The 17,842-nt window shown below is 31.2% G+C and overlaps 1 protein-coding gene across 9 annotated transcripts in view; it reads right to left on the reverse strand.

Annotated features, from left to right (window-relative positions):
* Window positions 1-17,842, reverse strand: part of LOC145292010 (tyrosine-protein phosphatase non-receptor type 4-like) — a 973,203-nt gene that overhangs the window by 347,351 nt on the left and 608,010 nt on the right. For all 9 annotated transcript variants that reach the window (XR_013869534.1, XM_080138005.1, XM_080138003.1 and 6 more), the window contains one exon: window positions 4,250-4,492. Coding sequence is in view for 8 of the 9 variants with exons in the window: in XM_080138005.1 (XP_079994131.1) it covers window positions 4,250-4,492 (243 nt within the window). In the remaining variant the exon portion in view is untranslated. The remainder of the gene's footprint in view (window positions 1-4,249; window positions 4,493-17,842) is intronic.

The raw sequence follows: 17,842 nt of genomic DNA on the forward strand, positions 1-17,842 counted from the left end.
AAAAGTTACCTATGAGGAGGCTTATTCAAACAGCGATACAATGGGTATGAAATTATTCTCCGTATCCAGTCACCAAACATTTCATAATAATAAGCAGTCCATAAGCCTGGGCTATTTTGTCTTCCATTAACTATAATCATAATCATCGTCATCATCATCAGCAGCAGAAGCAGCCTGATAAACAATTAAACAGAACCAATGACAAGATAACAACCAGTTGGCCTCCCCTCCACTTTCCCGTTAAATACTCCGTTTTCTTGTCTAATATATCAGCAGCTATAAATAAGTCACATAGGCCTACAAAGGTTCACTCATCAAAACTCTCTGCAATGTGTTTAACTGTCTGTTTATCTCTAGATTAATAAAATTGTGTAACCATTTCCTGTGTTTGTGTTCTTATCTTTAAGCAGGGAGCCCTGACGTTGTCCAAGATTGAATGAGAATCAATAAATGTTTCACCCTCCCATACCTTTATTGTTATCGCAATTGGTGAAATTGCACATTTTTTAATCAAAGTGTATCAGAAGGAAGCAAAAAAATCCAAGCGGAGATTCCACGAGCAGAGCTTCTTTCTTAGAAGTGCACGCCTGTGGAACTCTCTTCCAATTGCCTGTTTCCCACCTGACTACACCTTGGATGTCTTCAAGTACAACATAAACAAATTCCTGACAAACCGCCCCCTTAAGTAAGACCCTTTGTCGAATCTCTAATGCTGATGATTACTACGATACTATCCCATTGATTACTGTACACGCAATAATCCTTATCCCTGAGTGGCTTCCGGGCCTTGATAAGTGGTGACCTCCATGTAAAAAAAAAAAAATAAAAGCTTCACATGCCTCCCGTCAATGACTTGGTCTCCAATTCACTGTAGCCGACATTGTACTGGAGGGAATATATTGTTGATTTTACAAAATTATCTGTAAATAATGGCTTAAAGTTTAAAAGTATCATGGTTCAATTGTGCTCTAAATAGAAACATTTTGAATGGGCTCCAGCCTTATCAAAGAACCAAATGTTGATTTTTATGAAATTATTTTTACATAATCACTTGAATTAAAGTTAAACATACAAAAGTCAACTATTATGGTTCAATTGAGCTCTAAAAACATCCATTTCAAACGTGCCTCTGCCTTATAAAGAATCTACAGTTGATTTTATAAACTGGGCCTTTCTGCTTGTGCGGTGATAAAACTTCTCAAATGCACTTGGGATGTTAGGCTATATAAAAGTGTTAACCTTGGTCAAAATCAGACTTCCTTCTTTAATTGATTTTCGATACATATCAGATGCATTCTGATACAAAACCTACATAAGAACACTCCCAGACACATCAAGTATCTTCATATGAAATTTTTTTTAAATCGGTCTCGCCATTTGCGAATTCGTAGGAAATTAACTTACATACACACAAAGTTCCTTTTATATAATAGTAGGTAGATAACTTATAAATTATTACAACTTACTATTAATTATTTATTGAAATAAAAATTCAATAGCATAAAGTACAAAAAACTTATAAAAAAATACATCCTATTAAAAAAATTATTCAATTATGCAATTAAAACCATCACCATGCATTTATGTTTATTTGTGAATAAGTTAGCATTTTAATTTTTTTTAATAGTTACCAATGAATTATTTTGTGACCCTTTAAACTTTAAAAAGGATTTGGAAGCATTTAAACTATCGAATAAAAAGTAATTTCAATCTTTAAAATTCTGAGTAAATTCTCAAGTTTTCCTTATTTAAATTTTTTTTTAAAGAGAGCCAGGACTTATCAAGGCTCGAAGACCACTCAAGGATAAGAGTTGAGTGTACATTGGTCAATGAGACAACAGTGTAGTGATCGTTAGTGGTGGAAATTGGGTAGAAATTTCGTTTAAGCTCCTTAAAGAATCAAATTCTTCCGAATTTCGAACACAAACTTGTTTACATTGAACTTGAAGACAACCATATTAAAAAATTGAAAGTTTTGGAAGCTATTTATAGCCAATAACTTCATGACCAAAGGTTACAACAACATTACCTTACAAAAATTAGTTTTAAAAAACAGAAATGAAAATAACCAGACATGAATAGATGATGTCACAAAATAATGACACATCCACCAAATAAGAGAATAGGGAAGATAAGAGATCCTTTATCTAGATTCATGTCTAGAACCCTAGGGGTTTAGTATACAACTAAAACTTTGTGGATCTTGTTTGTTACTTTTGATGTTTGTTCAGAGGTGGAAAACTGAGAAAATGTAATTTTTTTTTTTAATTTACTCAAAATGTTTAGAGTTTTTTTTTTTAAATATATATATATATATATATATATATATATATATATATACATGACAGTATTCAAGTAAATTAGTAGAACATCGAATATCTAGTAACTCCAGCAAAATAAACAAAATAAGATGCTAAACACACTTTTAAAAAATAGGAGACTTAAGAATAAATTAATATACAATGAAAAATACAAACAGGTATTTTTGTTTGGAGTATATAAAGTGAATAGAATCAGAAAAGATGGTTTACATCAACATGCCAAGGTTTCAACCAAAAGGTGGTCTCTATATATGTGTGTGTGTGTGTAAAACAGACACGTTTTCCACATTTTGCCTCTATACTATAGATATAAATCCAGAAACATTGCAATGATTAGCTAATGTAAATGTCTCCTCTCATCACTAGGACATAAGCTCACCAACCCTCTTTTCTATTGTTTCAGAGTGTAGAGTGAACAGCATTTTTTAGTGAAACTAAACTTGTATGGAACTTGGAGGCCACACTCAGACTTCATCAAGATCGTCAGTGCCGTGTGTAATCAACCCTTGTCAGTCTCTTCACCCATACCTCATCGATTAAGGAAAGGTGTGCTACTCATCTATGCTGTTGTGGATAAGTTTCAATGGGCGATGCTAATATACCGCAACTTCATCGACCCAGAGACGAAAGCATCCCCTGCCCTTATAGTTTTTGGACGACCCATTAGAGATCCCATCCTGATCCCAATGGGTCGGTACTGCCCCCATCCCACATGGTCTGAAATACTCGTAAACAGGGAGAAGGCACTAGCAAAACGTCACTCCCTTGAGCATGAAAAGTGGAGCGAGCATACAAGATCTTTGCCCCCTCTAAGCGTGGGGGATCATGTGTATATTCAAAACCTAACTGGAAATCACCCTAAACGCTGGGAACGAACAGGCACCATTGTGGAGGTGAGACAATTTCACCAATATGTGGTCAAGATAGATGATTCTGGGAGACTCACGCTCAGAAACCAATAACACCTTCGGAAATTCAAACCTTTCAGGACCACAACTAGTGAAGACGTGATAGAATCCTTACCAGTCACCAGGCTATCTACCAGAGGTGCCAGAGGACTCTCCTGCCACCCTGCCAGAAGTCCATGCTGGTAATCCAACAGATAGTCCCATACGTAAGTCTGGCGATAAAGATTTTTATGACGCGTCATCGAGCCCTTCTGAGATCCTTCCAACTATTCCTCATGCTTCTGACCCAGCTAGAGATTCTGGCACTCCCGAGAACTCCTTACCGGTTGCACATGTGACCACTCCCAAGAACGTTGAAGCTGGAAACAACACCACCCCCAAGAACGCATGCAATTGCCAAGAAGGCCCCCAGGGCTTTGAGCCGACTGATGCGACAACGCTCCTGGTGCTTTAGAAACTGCACCAGCAAGTAGGTTGCGGCCCCGGCGCAACCAAGACTAATGATTTCATCACCAGTCAACATTGTACAGTGTATATAGCTTCAGAGGACTTTTGTACAGAATTCTTTTGTCGTGCCCGCAAAAAACTCGCCGTGGGTGGGGGAGATAGCTAATGTAAATGTCTCCTCTCATCACTAGGACATAAGTACACCAACCCTCTTCTCTATTGTTTCAGAGTGTAGAGTGAACAGCATTCTTTGTCATGTCACTCACCCGAAATTCCTCGTGAACTTGTGGGGGAGAGGAATGCATGTCGAGCTGGGTGAAATTACGGCTGTTTGTGAGTATTTGTGCAAATCCTTTTTGAAATGGAACCTTTCAGTTTTTGCGCAAGTGAGAATAGTCTGAACAGCACACATTGTGACATAAATAGAAAAAACTGTCAGCAGCTGTATTAGGAGATGCCAAATGTTATGACAGGTAAATACAATAAATTATATTTATGACAACATTTATTTTTATAATTACTATATATAAATTTCATTTATGAATAATAGAAAATAAGAGAAAAAACCCCTACTCATCTGACTTTTCAGAGCGATTACTATCTGTCCAAGTCATCCGCGATTTATAATCACAAGGTAATGTTGATCTGAGTGATGCATCACAGCGATTGAAGGATTGGTAAGAGTTTGAAGAACCAGCTGCAAATGTGTGGGATTTGGGGAGATTCCGGCAACCATCTATAATATTCCGCTCCTCAGATATTGCACCTCGAGTTACACCACCAACAGTTCGTCGAGCATATCGTTTACTTGGGGACCTTAACAATATGAAAAAAAGAAAAAAGAGAAAACATAGCATTACAAAGTGATATAAGTTTTTCGCTTTTGTTTCAAAATACTTATTCATTGTTGCAATAAATGAAAGAATTCAATGACATTTGAAGTTTTTTGTCTTATAAAAACGTTTTTTTTTCAATTTTAATCAACTTTCTTCTTATTAAAATGATATTAAATACAAAAGTACAAATCTTACAATATCAATGAGCAATAAAAATTTACAAAAAATAATTAACACAAACTAATACATCTGTTTTGTAAAATACAAATTTATGGAGTAAAAATAATAAACAATGAAAATACTCTTACTTATTTTAAAATATGATTCCCTTCTAATTTCACATGGAAATAAAAATACCATAAAAGAGTATTGTCCATCTGTAATTGTTTGCAATAACTGAATAAAGCAATTTCTTTGATTGGCTCATAGTTTGATGCATTATATGTTAGAAGCTTCATATTAATCAACTCTGTATTTTCATATAGAAGTAACTTTCAAAAAGTTACAAAACTATAAAAATGTAAATATTAAAAATACATTTTTATACAAAAACGTGCAATACAGAAAAAGCTAAGTGTCATTGAGGAAAAAAATGTGTAAAAATTGTTTAAATTAAGTTGGAATTAATTTGAAGGTATATTTTGATTGTTTTTCTTTATTTTCAGTTTTTTTTTTTTTTTACAAAAACACAAGTTTACAAACAACAACAAAATCTATAACAAAATCAAAAGAAAGCAAAGACAAACTAAATACCGATTACATTCCTAATTTAAAAACCAAAATTATGTTCAAGACTATTATGATTAATAGAATGATTATATTACCGTTGAGAAAAAATGTTTAAGATAAAATAACCAATTTTTTGTTTTGAACTGAAAATGTAAAACAAATTTAAAAATTTATGCAAAACAATAAGTTTTTAAATTTGTTTTACATTTTTATGAGTTTCAACTTGATAATAGAATTGTGTCAATATAATTTATAACAAAATCAAAAGAAAGCAAATTTGTTGAAAAATATGCAAAGACGAACCAAATTCCACATAGCAATGAATATTAATAACATTTTTAGTTCCTAAGATTTTCAGATGAGGAGGTCAGTTAAAAAATAAACTTAAATAAAAAAAATCAACATTAGATTCTCTACAGTGCAATGGACTAAATCATTGCAGGAGGACATGTGATGCTTCCTCCTGGTGCATATTGGTGGTTCCCCAACTAGAGCAGACAATTAATTGACTTGATTGAAAAATGAGCGATTTCACAGATTTTGATGACAATAAAATATGAGAAGATGAAACATTGGTTGATCCTCATTAAATCCTAGGCAACGTCAAGTCTCCCTGCTAATAATAAATACAAATAAAACATTTCATTTATTTTATATATGAAGTAATGACTATTTTCTTCCAAATCTTTGTGACGATAGCTTTGGTAACAAAAGGCACATACATAAGTCTGTTTAGTTTATACTTTATGGTTTTATTAGTTTGTTATTAGAAAACAAAATTTTACTTTCTATCAATTTCTTTGATTTTCATATTTTATCCTGATTAATATTGGATTTCACAATTTAGAGGAAGGTGGCAAAATACTTATTCAATGACTGAAATATACTCTCACTTGCCTTATCTCCATTAAGAGACATTTTTCCAAATACAATCAGCAAAAAGAAAATATATGGATGTATTTTTTTGGTTTACATTATTTTTTCTTTAAATTTTAGTAATTTTTCACAACTATAGATGTTCATTTTTTTGTGTGAAGCATTTCTTCCTATCACTATGAAACTGTTCAAGCCTTCATGAAGAGTTTTTTCCCATTCGGGCCAATTAAGGTAATTTTTGAAAGTAGGATTATATGGCTTGTTGTACCATTTTTTGGGTCAAAATTTAATGGGGAATTAAAAAAAAAAACAAAACAAAATATGGCCTAGTTTCAAAGTGTGGTGTAATATCCCTGAATTGGAGACTGGTTTCCTGAACATAATAATAGCTTTGCCCTTTTAACTTGTACTTCAGAAGCCCAACACTGAACTTTAAAATATTTTGCTTCTTCATTTCAAAAAAGACAAGACGAATTATTGACCACTTTTCAATGCTTATGAAATATTTTGGGAATATGAGACTTCAGACGCTTCTAGTAAGATAGACAAACCATTGGAATATTTTCTAACACCAGAAATAATTAAAACAAATAATTCAAGAAATCAGAAACTTGCAAAGTAATTATCTGTTTAGGTTAGTTAAGTCAGAAATAACACAAATCATTGAAAACAAAAGAAGTCACTTTACAAAGAAAAATCATTTTAATTATGCACTGTGTGACAATCTCATCCCTAAGGCAATGTTATACTGCTGCATGATATACATGGATTTGGAAGCCAGAGCAGCATCACTTAAATTTTCACCAAGCTATGGATTTGATGCACGCGTTTCTGGTTGTAATTGTCCTCACCAACCCATTTCACTATCAGTTTATCTCTCTGCCCAGAGAAGCGATAAGTGTGGAGGGAAGGTTGGTCTGGGATTAGAGATGGCTACAGATATGACCACATGCCGAGGTCTAAACCTGTGAGGGCTGGCTGAAAAGTCTTTATTAAAGTTTGTGCCTATTTCCATTCCATGGAGACCAGGCGTGAACGCAGACCCCACAATTTTATTACACCATCCCTATTTAAGTTAAAACAAAGTTATCAAAGTATTCTTATGTACATCTATATCAAAAACACTTGTAAACGGTTTTTTTTTTTAATTTTTTAATTTTTTACTTCCATACTTTGTGGACCAGGCGCGAACACAGACCCCACAATTTTAATGAACGACTGTTCTGCTAGATCAAACATACCCATTCCTGTGTTTCAATGCATCTTCTATCATTATATATAATCAGTTTTTTTAAAATAGTCAACCATATAGGAGCCTATTCATGACTAGACACACACACACAGAGCTTTTTATTTTATTTATATATATATATATATATATATATATATATATATATAGTAATTTATAAAATATATATGGCGATTAAGCTACACTGAATATTCTGCGTTTCATCCAACTATAGGATTCGTCAGGCTTATGCGTGAATTCTGTCGTTGCTTCTTGTTTTTATACATGTTGATGATTACTAGTTGGCCAATCAGCTTTCTAGTATCCACCGCACTCCTTCCTACCAGCCAATGGGCATGCATTTTATCAAACAAAGGATCTGTTTTAGAGCTAGGTTAGTGGTTTTAGGTGGCCGTTCTGCTTCTTTTTTTTTTTTTTTTTATATACATATAAATATACCTATGTGTACACAATAATGCACATATACATACATATATATATATATATATATATATATATATATATATATATATATGTATATGTGCATTATTGTGTATATATATATATATATATACACACATATGCGTGTGATCGTTTATGTATATTCATGTTTATTTAATTTATTTATTTGTTTGTTTTCTATTGTTATTGTTAGTTTTAAAGCTATTTTGTATCGCTATCCTAGAGTAAGTTTTATTTTGTGAACACAGTTGTTTGCTATTTCCCGCCTACAGTTTAATAGATTTTGAGGTTCTTTAAAGTACAGGATAGAAAATTTTTCATGGAGGCATAATTTACATGGGTCGTCTAAATGTCTGCATGTGGTAGCTTGTCTTATTATTTTCCATTCGACTACCGGCGAATGTCCGCTTTCTTTGAGTTCCCAGTATTTATTTGCTAGTGTTGTTTTTATACAGTGTTTTTTATTTTTGAATGTGCTTTTGTGGTCATAGTATCGGGTTTTGAAATCTAAGGAAGTCATGCCTATGTAATATTTTTTGTTATTCGGGTTTTCTTTTGCAAATATTGTTGCTTGATAGACTACGCTTTTTGTTAGACATTTGTTTTGGACTGGGCAAAGTGTGCGGTGTCTACAATTGCATTTATCTTGTTCGTTATTAGTATTTTTATTTATGGTATGGTTGTACTTGTCCGGGGTTGGTTTGTTAACACCAACAACTATAATAAAATTAAAAACAGAAGAAAAAGAACTATAATTTGGTATACGGCCCCATACAATCAAATGTTAAAAACAAAACTTGGCAAGAAATTTCTAGATCTTATTGAAAAACACTTTCCCGCAACCAACCCCTTACACAAAATCTTCAATAAAAATACCTTGAAGTTATCTTACAGTTGTTGCGAAAATTTAGAGATGATAATTAAGGCACATAATAACAAAATACTAAATGAAAACAATGTAAACAACAACAAAATAAACAATAAAAAAAGTGGACACCAGGACAGAAATAAAAACAACACTAGCAGAAATAATAATAATAATAATAATAATAACAATAATAATAATAATAATAACAAACCAAAAGTTATTGTAAAAGTTATTGTAATTGTTATTTTGTATTGTAAAATTATTGTAATTGTTATTTTGTATTGTAAACGTTACTGTAATTGTTATTTTGTATTGTAAAAGTTATTGTAATTGTTATTTTGTACTGTAACATTATTATAATTGTTATTTTGCATTGTAAAATTATTGTAATTACTATTTTTTATTGTAAAATTATTGTAATTGTTATTTTGTATTGTAAAATGATTGTAATTGTTATTTTGTATTATAACATTTATTGTAATTGCTATATTGTATTGTAAAAGTTATTGTAATTGTTATTTTGTATTTTAAAATTATTGTAATTGTTATTTTGTATTGTAAAAGTTATTGTAATTGTTATTTTGTATTGTAAAAGTTATTGTAATTGTTATTTTGTATTGTAAAATTTATTGTAATTGTTATTTTGTATTGTAAAATTATTGTAATTGTTATTTTGTATTGTAAACGTTACTGTAATTGTTATTTTTTATTGTAAAATTATTGTAATTGTTATTTTGTATTGTAAAATTATTATAATTGTTATTTTGTATTGTAAAATCATTATAATTGTTATTTTGTATTGTAAAATTATTGTAATTGTTATTTTGTATTGTAAAAGTTGTTGTAATTGTTATTTTGTCTTGTAAAAGTATTGTAATTGTTATTTTGTATTGTACAAGTATTGTAATTGTTATTTTGTATTGTAAAAGTTATTGTAATTGTTATTTTGTATTATAAATTTATTGTAATTGTTATTTTGTATTGTAAAAGTTATTGTAATTGTTATTTTGTATTGTAAAATTATTGTAATTGTTATTTTGTATTGTAAAATTTATTGTAATTGTTATTTTGTATTATAAAATTTATCGTAATTGTTATTTTGTCTTGTAAAAGTTATTGTAATTGTTATTTTGTATTGTAAAATTATTTTAATTGGTATTTTGTATTTTAAAAGTTATTGTAATTGTTATTTTGTATTGTAAAATTATTGTAATTGTTATTTTGTATTGTAAAATCATTGTAATTGTTATTTTGTATTGTAAAATTTATTGTAATTGTTATTTTGTATTGTAAAACTTATTGTAATTGTTATTTTCTATTATAAAATTTATTGTAATTGCTATTTAGTATTGTAAAAGTTATTGTAATTGTTATTTTGTATTGTAAAATTATTGTAATTGTTATTTTGTATTGTAACAGTTATTGTAATTGTTATTTTGTATTATAACATTTATTGTAATTGTTATTTTGTATTGTAAAAGTTATTGTAATTGTTATTTTGTATTGTAACAGTTATTGTAATTGTTATTTTGTATTGTAAAATTATTGTAATTGTTATTCTGTATTTTAAAAGTTATTGTAATAGTTATTTTGTATTGTTAAACGTATTGTGTATTGCTATTTTGTATTGTAAAATTATTGTAATTGCTATTTTGTATTATAAAAGTTATTGTAATTTTTATTTTGTATTGTAAAAGTTATTGTAATTGTTATTTTGTATTGTAAAAGTTATTGTAATGGTTATTTTGTATTGTAAAAGTTATTGTAATTGTTAGTTTGTATTGTAAAATTATTGTAATTGTTATTTTGTATTGTAAAATTATTGTAATTGTTATTTTGTATTGTAAAATTATTGTAATTGTTATTTTGTATTGTAAATTTATTGTAATTGTTATTTTGTATTATATAATTATTGTAATTGCTATTTTGTATTGTAAAATTTATTGTAATTGCTATTTTGTATTGTAAAAGTTATTGTAATTGTTATTTTGTATTGTTAAATTATGGTAATTGCTATTTTGTATTGTAAAATTATTGTAATTGTTATTTTTTATTGTAAAATTATTGTAATTGTTATTTTTTATTGTAAAATTATTTAATTGTTATTTTGTATTGTTAAAGGTATTGTAATTGCTATTTTTTATTGTAAAATTATTGTAATTGCTATTTTGTATTGTAAAAGTTATTGTAATTGTTATTTGTATTGTAAAAGTTATTGTAATTGTTATTTGTATTGTAAAAGTTATTGTAATTGTTATTTTGTATTGTAAAAGTTATTGTAATTGTTATTTTGTATTGTAAAATTTATTGTAATTGTTATTTTGTATTGTAAAATTACTGTAATTGTTATTTTGTATTGTAAAAGTTATTGTAATTGTTATTTTGTATTATAAAAGTTATTGTAATTGTTATTTTGTATTATAAAATCATTGTAATTGTTATTTTGTATTGTAAAAGTTATTGTAATTGTTATTTCGTATTGTAAAAGTTATTGTAATTATTATAAAAGTTATTGCAATTGTTATTTTGTATTGTAAAAGTTATTGTAATTGTTATTTTGTATGGTAAAAGTTATTGTAATTGTAATTTGTTTTGTAAAATTTATTGTAATTGTTATTTTGTATTGTAAAATTTATCGTAATTGTTATTTTTATTGTAAAATTATTGTAATTCTTATATTCTATTGTAAAATTATTGTAATTGTTATTTTATATTGTAAAATTATTGTAATTGCTATTTTGTATTATAAAATTTATTGTAATTGTTATTTTGTATTGTAAAAGTTATTGTAATTGTTATTTTGTATTGTAAAAGTTATTGTAATTGTTATTTTTCATTGTAAAATTATTGTAATTGTTATTTTGTATTATAAAATTTATTGTAATTGTTATTTTGTATTGTAAAATTTATTGTAATTGTTATTTTGTATTGTAAAAGTTATTGTAATTGTTATTTTGTATTGTAAAAGTTATTGTAATTGTTATTTTGTATTGTAAAAGTTATTGTAATTGTTATTTTTCATTGTAAAATTATTGTAATTGTTATTTTGTATTGTAAAAGTTATTGTAATTGTTATTTTTCATTGTAAAATTATTGTAATTGTTATGTTGTATTGTAAAATTTATTGTAATTGTTATTTTGTATTGTAAAAGTTATTGTAATTGTTATTTTTCATTGTAAAATTATTGTAATTGTTATTTTGTATTATAAAATTTATTGTAATTGTTATTTTGTCTTGTAAAAGTTATTGTAATTGTTATTTTGTATTATAAAAGTTATTGTAATTGTTATTTTGTATTGTAAAAGTTATTGTAATTGTTATTTTTCATTGTAAAATTATTGTAATTGTTATTTTGTATTATAAAATTTATTGTAATTGTTATTTTGTATTGTAAAATTTATTGTAATTGTTATTTTGTATTGTAAAATTATTGTAATTGTTATTTTTTATTGTAAAGTTCTAAAGTATCTCTTGCATGTAGAATACACGTGGGATGATTCTGTAGCAGAAGTGCTTACTATGCTTACTATTGTGTATTTTTGAATAGAACGTTTCCTTTCACATTCTTCAATGTGTGTAGGTTCAGCAACTGTGATCCCTTTTTAGTTTGCAATATGCCAGAAACACTCCTTTTAGGCCAGAATACAAATTGAACTGTTTGAAGTACATTTTCAAGCAGTCCTTGAAACGTTTCTGCTGTTTGCGTATGGCTTAGCTCACTATAAAGGAGCTGTTTTGAGTCTTGAATCTGGCAAATGGCATATATGACCTGCCTAATGAATCTCACACTATTGCAGTATGATGTACACAAATGGGAGACTTGACTGGACTAAAACATTTGCCTTGTATCTTGCCTTGCCACTTGATTTTCATCAATCTACAGAGGCAGGTATGTGGAAATTGTTCAATTTGTTGCTGTATATGGTATATACGACCCAAGCTGAATATATAAAAAGGGAATCATAAAGTTAAGCAAAAATGTTATTGAGTTCCTATTCTAATATTGATATTTATTTTTAATAACTAACATACTAGTTACTTCTTTTTTACATAATTTCTTACAAAAATTTATACAAATGATTTTTATCTCATTAACTTTTGAGAAATAATATTTTTGTCTCAATATGTAAATTGTGACAAAAATTTTATACATCTGAAGAAAAATACATAATTTTTTTTCTCATTGTAAGTTTCTTTGTCGAATGCTGATAGATTTAGAGTTCAAATGTCAATCTATGACTGGAAAGTATTAGAAAAGAATAACCTGCACCATGTTGATTCACATAAGATTAAGAAATTTGGAAAGCCTATGAGATATGATCTGGAAAATTATGACAGATGTGGAAGCAGTATTTAGCAGAAAGAATCATAGCTGGTATTCTCATTATGTTTGCACAATTCTAGAAACTGAAAAAAAAAATAGGTGTGGCAAGATTCAGGTGACAGAGATGGGCATTGTTGGAGTGGAAATTATAAAGAAAAAGAGAAGCTACAATCTTCTCTAAACTGCGTCAATCGCTTTATTGCAGATTAGTAAAATATCAATATTTCACTTCATATATGTCACAAAAAATTAAAAATTGTATAATCAAATGCCCGCTTTAAGGTTAGTTATTTCCCCAAATTTTATTTAAATTCATGCGATATTCACAAAGTTATGACATTTTATTCTTTATTAAGGAAGTTCCACCGTCCATCGCTTTATTGCAGATCCCTTAAAATGTTGAATTAACGCAAAAATAAAATGTCTAATCATGAAAACTTTACTTTTTATTAGATTTTTCTGTTAAAGAATAATAAACAAAAGCACATTCTAGGTCCTAAGCCTCAAATAAATTAATTATTATCGCCATATCCACCATTTTCTTTTTTTAAACAACCTTTTGTCCACCGAAGAAGTCAATTGTTTGATCTGAAAAGGAGTTATGCTTCTGGCGACATCAACTACTTTCCTCCACAGGCCATCCTTTGAAGTAAATTGCTCTCCTCCTTCATAAACACCTCTTTTCAATATTGACCAGAGATGTAACACAGTGGCTAGTTCATGAGGGTTTATCCAAAAAAGCCCATAGATTCAAGAAAGGCTGCAGTCACTCTAGTAGAATGGGATGGTGCATTGTCATGCATAAAAATTACCTGAAAGCGATGTGACAATGGTAGGTCATCAAGCCATGGTGACAAATGTTTATCCAAAAAGGTTGTGTATGCATTGCTGGTAAGTTTTACACCCTCTGGAAATCGGAATGGTCCAACCAACTTATTCTCCATTATTCCTGCCCAAAACATGATGCCTTCACCTCCTTGTTGGCGATGAACTCTATAAGGGGTTGGAGTTCCGTTCGAATTCCAAACTTTAGCCCATCCATCCGGACAGGCAAGAGTAGCATGGCTCTCATCTATAAACAAGACATGTTGGAAACCCATTTTCATGTAATTCTGTGCCTAAGCCATTTGTTTGCTCAATGGAGGCCTTGGAATAGTTTTAATGTTCCTTGCCATCTCATTCAACACAGTATATCAGGCCTGGCTGAATCTTGGAGGGATTTTAGCTCTTTCAAAAATGGAAGCACTGGTGTTTGGATTTTGGTTGATTCCCTACAAATTTTCCGAATATCATGATGTGAAAGATTTCTCCTAGTGCCCTTATCTTTTCTGGATTTGGTGTTGGGGTTGTTCACGAATGAATGGATCCCTTTCCAGCTCCATAGCAAAATATTTGATGAACAATCCTTCTGCGAGTTCAGCAACAATCCTTTCTTTTTCAATAATCATTAATTGCCCCTTTTTTGGCATTTTAAAAGACCTGCGATAAAGCGATAGACACTATAAATTACTTGATAATAAATAAAATGTCATAACTTTGTGAATATCGCATGGATTTGAATAAAATTTTGGGAAATAACTAACCTTGAAACAATCATTTGATGATACAATTTTCATTTTTTTGTGAAGATATTTTACTAATCTGCAAAAAAGCAATTGATGCAGTTTATGCCTCATACAAGTTGCAAGGCCTAACTACTCTGGGCCAAAGCTTAAGAGAACCACTTTACAAAAAGTCAATAAACTCCTTAATAACAACACTCAATCAGGTTGGAGATGCTATGGTTTTTCTCAGATAAGAAAACTTCTGCAAGAACAGTTTGAAGTTAAATGCAAAATGTCTAGAATATCCCCCCCCCATCTCGAGAAAAAAAACATTTTTTAGGATTAATGCTGTACTCGCTCTATAAATATAAACGAAAGATCCCTCCCACCATAACCCATTCTCCACCACTTCCGCCATAGCAGCGAAACTCGAATGACAAGTGTCAGTGAAGGAAAAACTTTCCAACGTGATAGAAATGCCTTTTTGGCAAAGAAGAAATCAGTTTAATGAATATCTGAACACGTGGAAACTCCAGACCGGTATCTTTAACATTATTTCAGTGCTAAATTGTCATAATTTCTTTGTTTGAAGTGTCTCTTGGGAAGAAGAAAAAATGAACACTCTTAAATGGAAATTACAGTAATCTATATCTATTCCATTTTTTTCATTCGTAATTATGGGAGGGGAATTTATCTTCAAATATCTTAAATTTCAAATTAAAGTGACGGACTTATACTAATTAAATATTAATAAGTCCTTACACCTCCCGTTTTTTTTTTTTTAAATGGAGACTAGACAATGCATTGTGGGTGCGTTATCGGCAGTTCTCATTACTCTCACTTCCTCTTATTTGTCACAATGAGTGATGTTTCTGACAAACGGTGAAGAAAAAGCTGCTCTCCAGGACGACAGTATTTCGTGAACAGTAGCCTGAGATGTCAGAAATTTTCTGTTCCTATGTCTATCCTTGTGGCCATGTCACTAGTAAGGGAGCTGGAGGTAAACGTTATCCGCCTTATAGTCAGGGGCCCCGAACCTTGGATTAACTACTAAGGAGGCTGTCCTATCAGTAGGTGCAAAATACTGGAGCTGTTTTATTGCCATTTGGTGAATTGACTCTGGACTATGCAGTAGTTTCGAGTGGGGTCTCTTGATGCCATACTAGTGGGTAATTGTTACGGCTTTACCTTATCTTCCTCTCCTTTTCTCTCTTACCATCTCTCTCTGTCCTGCTCTAATCAAGTCTGTCGACCGGTTCCACAAATCCCAATCCTCAACATGAAATACCTCCAGAAAAATGACACGTGTAAACCTAGAACCCCATCCTCCAATGTAGACCCCTACTATCATGTCTCCTTCTCTAACATCAGGGGTCTACGTTCCAACCTTCCAGAGGTTGAAACCCAATTACAGGAGACGAAACCAGACATATTCTTCCTAAGTGAAACTGGCATTAGGCCGGCCGCTTCCCTTGACGAATTCATAATTAAAGGATATTCTAACTTAACATCTGAATCTGACCCCAAGGTCGCCATGGAAATGGAATATGTGCCTACATTAAAGATGGCTTTCCGTGTGGTAGGGATATCTCCAGAGAAGACCCTAATTTACCTTATATGTGCTTCCGGGTTGCACTTGCTTACACCACTGCATTTATATTCGCTCTCTATTGCCTCCACAACAGCGGAGTTTCTATCCTTAAGAACATATCTGAAAAAATTTACCACATCCTGTCTGCTCACTCTTCAGCTAACATCCACATTTGTGGTGACTTCAATGTCCACAATGCGGAATGGCTGACCCACTCTAACAAGACAGATGATGAGGGGAGGTTCTGTCATGATTTTGCCATTGCCTATGACCTCACCCAGATTGTCCATGAACCCACCAGAGTGCCCGATACTTCCAGTCAGACCTTTTTCTCACAACTTCCCCTGAGCTATGTTCAAGTTCCGTTCTGTCTCCTCTGGGATCTTCTAACCACGAGGTTGTATCAGTTAAGATAAAAACGAAATGCAATAAGTCTGGAGATGTACCTCTCAACCGTACTGTATATGGATACTCTACCGTTGACTGGGATAGCTTCCATATACTTATATCCGATCTACCACTGCATTCCATGTTTAAAAAAGATGTGTCCTCCATAGTATCAAACCTGATCAAATGGCTAATTGTAGGCATAGACCGATTCATACCATCCAAAAAATTCCAACAAAAACCTAACAGCCAGCCATGGTTTTCCCCAGAATGTGCTGCTGCCATCGCGCACAGAAATCACTTTTTCCATAGCTACCAACATAATAAATGCACTGAGACTAAAGCTGCCTTCAGGACTGCCATCAAACATTGCAAAAGAGTAATAAAAAATGCAAGAAAGCTATATGCTCAGTCCGTTAAATCCAAAGTAGCTGAGCAGTGGCTTGGTTCCCACCAGTTTTGGCAAATAGTAAACAGGATCCTGAACAGAAGCGTGCGTTCTATCCCAACCATCATCAATGGACCTGAGGTCATCTCGTCAGCATCAGACAAGGCCAAACTATTTGCCAAGAACTTTGCAGCTAATTCTACCCTATGCGACGAAGGCCATCAACTCCCCATATTTCCTCCTATAATGGACAACACGCTCTGCAACATACAAATATCTGTGTGTGATGTCGCCAAGCTAATCAAGAACCTTGATTCCAGTAAAGCAACTGGCCCTGACGGAATTCCAATCATTGTGCTGAAAAAGCTTCAACTAGAACTTGCCTCCATACTTACAAAACTCTTTAAGTGTTGCCTTAAAGAGAAGTGCTTCCCAACACCCTGGAAAACCTCATTAGTATGCCCTGTATTTAAGAACTCAGGTGATAAGGCCTCTCCCTCTCAGTACAGACCAATAAGTCTCCTGTGTGTCATGAGTAAGCTGCTGGAATCAATATTAAATGGAGTCAACCACCTCAGCAGAAATAACCTTCTTAGTGACATGCAATATGGTTTCCGTTCTGCCAGATCTACAGCAAATGTGCTGTTATATCTCATAGGATTAGCGAATCTCTTGACAAAGGCTTCCTCTCTAGGGCAATTGCTCTTGACATATCAAAGGCCTTCGATAAGGTATGGCATAATGGTCTACTTCACAAGATTTCCAGCTATGGTATAACTGGAAATGTTTTCTTGATCATAAAATCATTTCTCTCTGATAGGCTCATAAGAGTAGTAGTTGATGGGCAGAAATCAGAGGTCATCAACATTGGTCCATCCTGGGCCCAACTCTCTTCCTGATCTACATCAATAATCTCCCAAAACACATACTTA

This window comes from Euprymna scolopes, chromosome 13 (assembly GCF_053919585.1).
Source record: "Euprymna scolopes isolate OS-2025 chromosome 13, ASM5391958v1, whole genome shotgun sequence".
Classification (NCBI taxonomy): Eukaryota; Metazoa; Mollusca; class Cephalopoda; order Sepiida; family Sepiolidae; genus Euprymna; species Euprymna scolopes.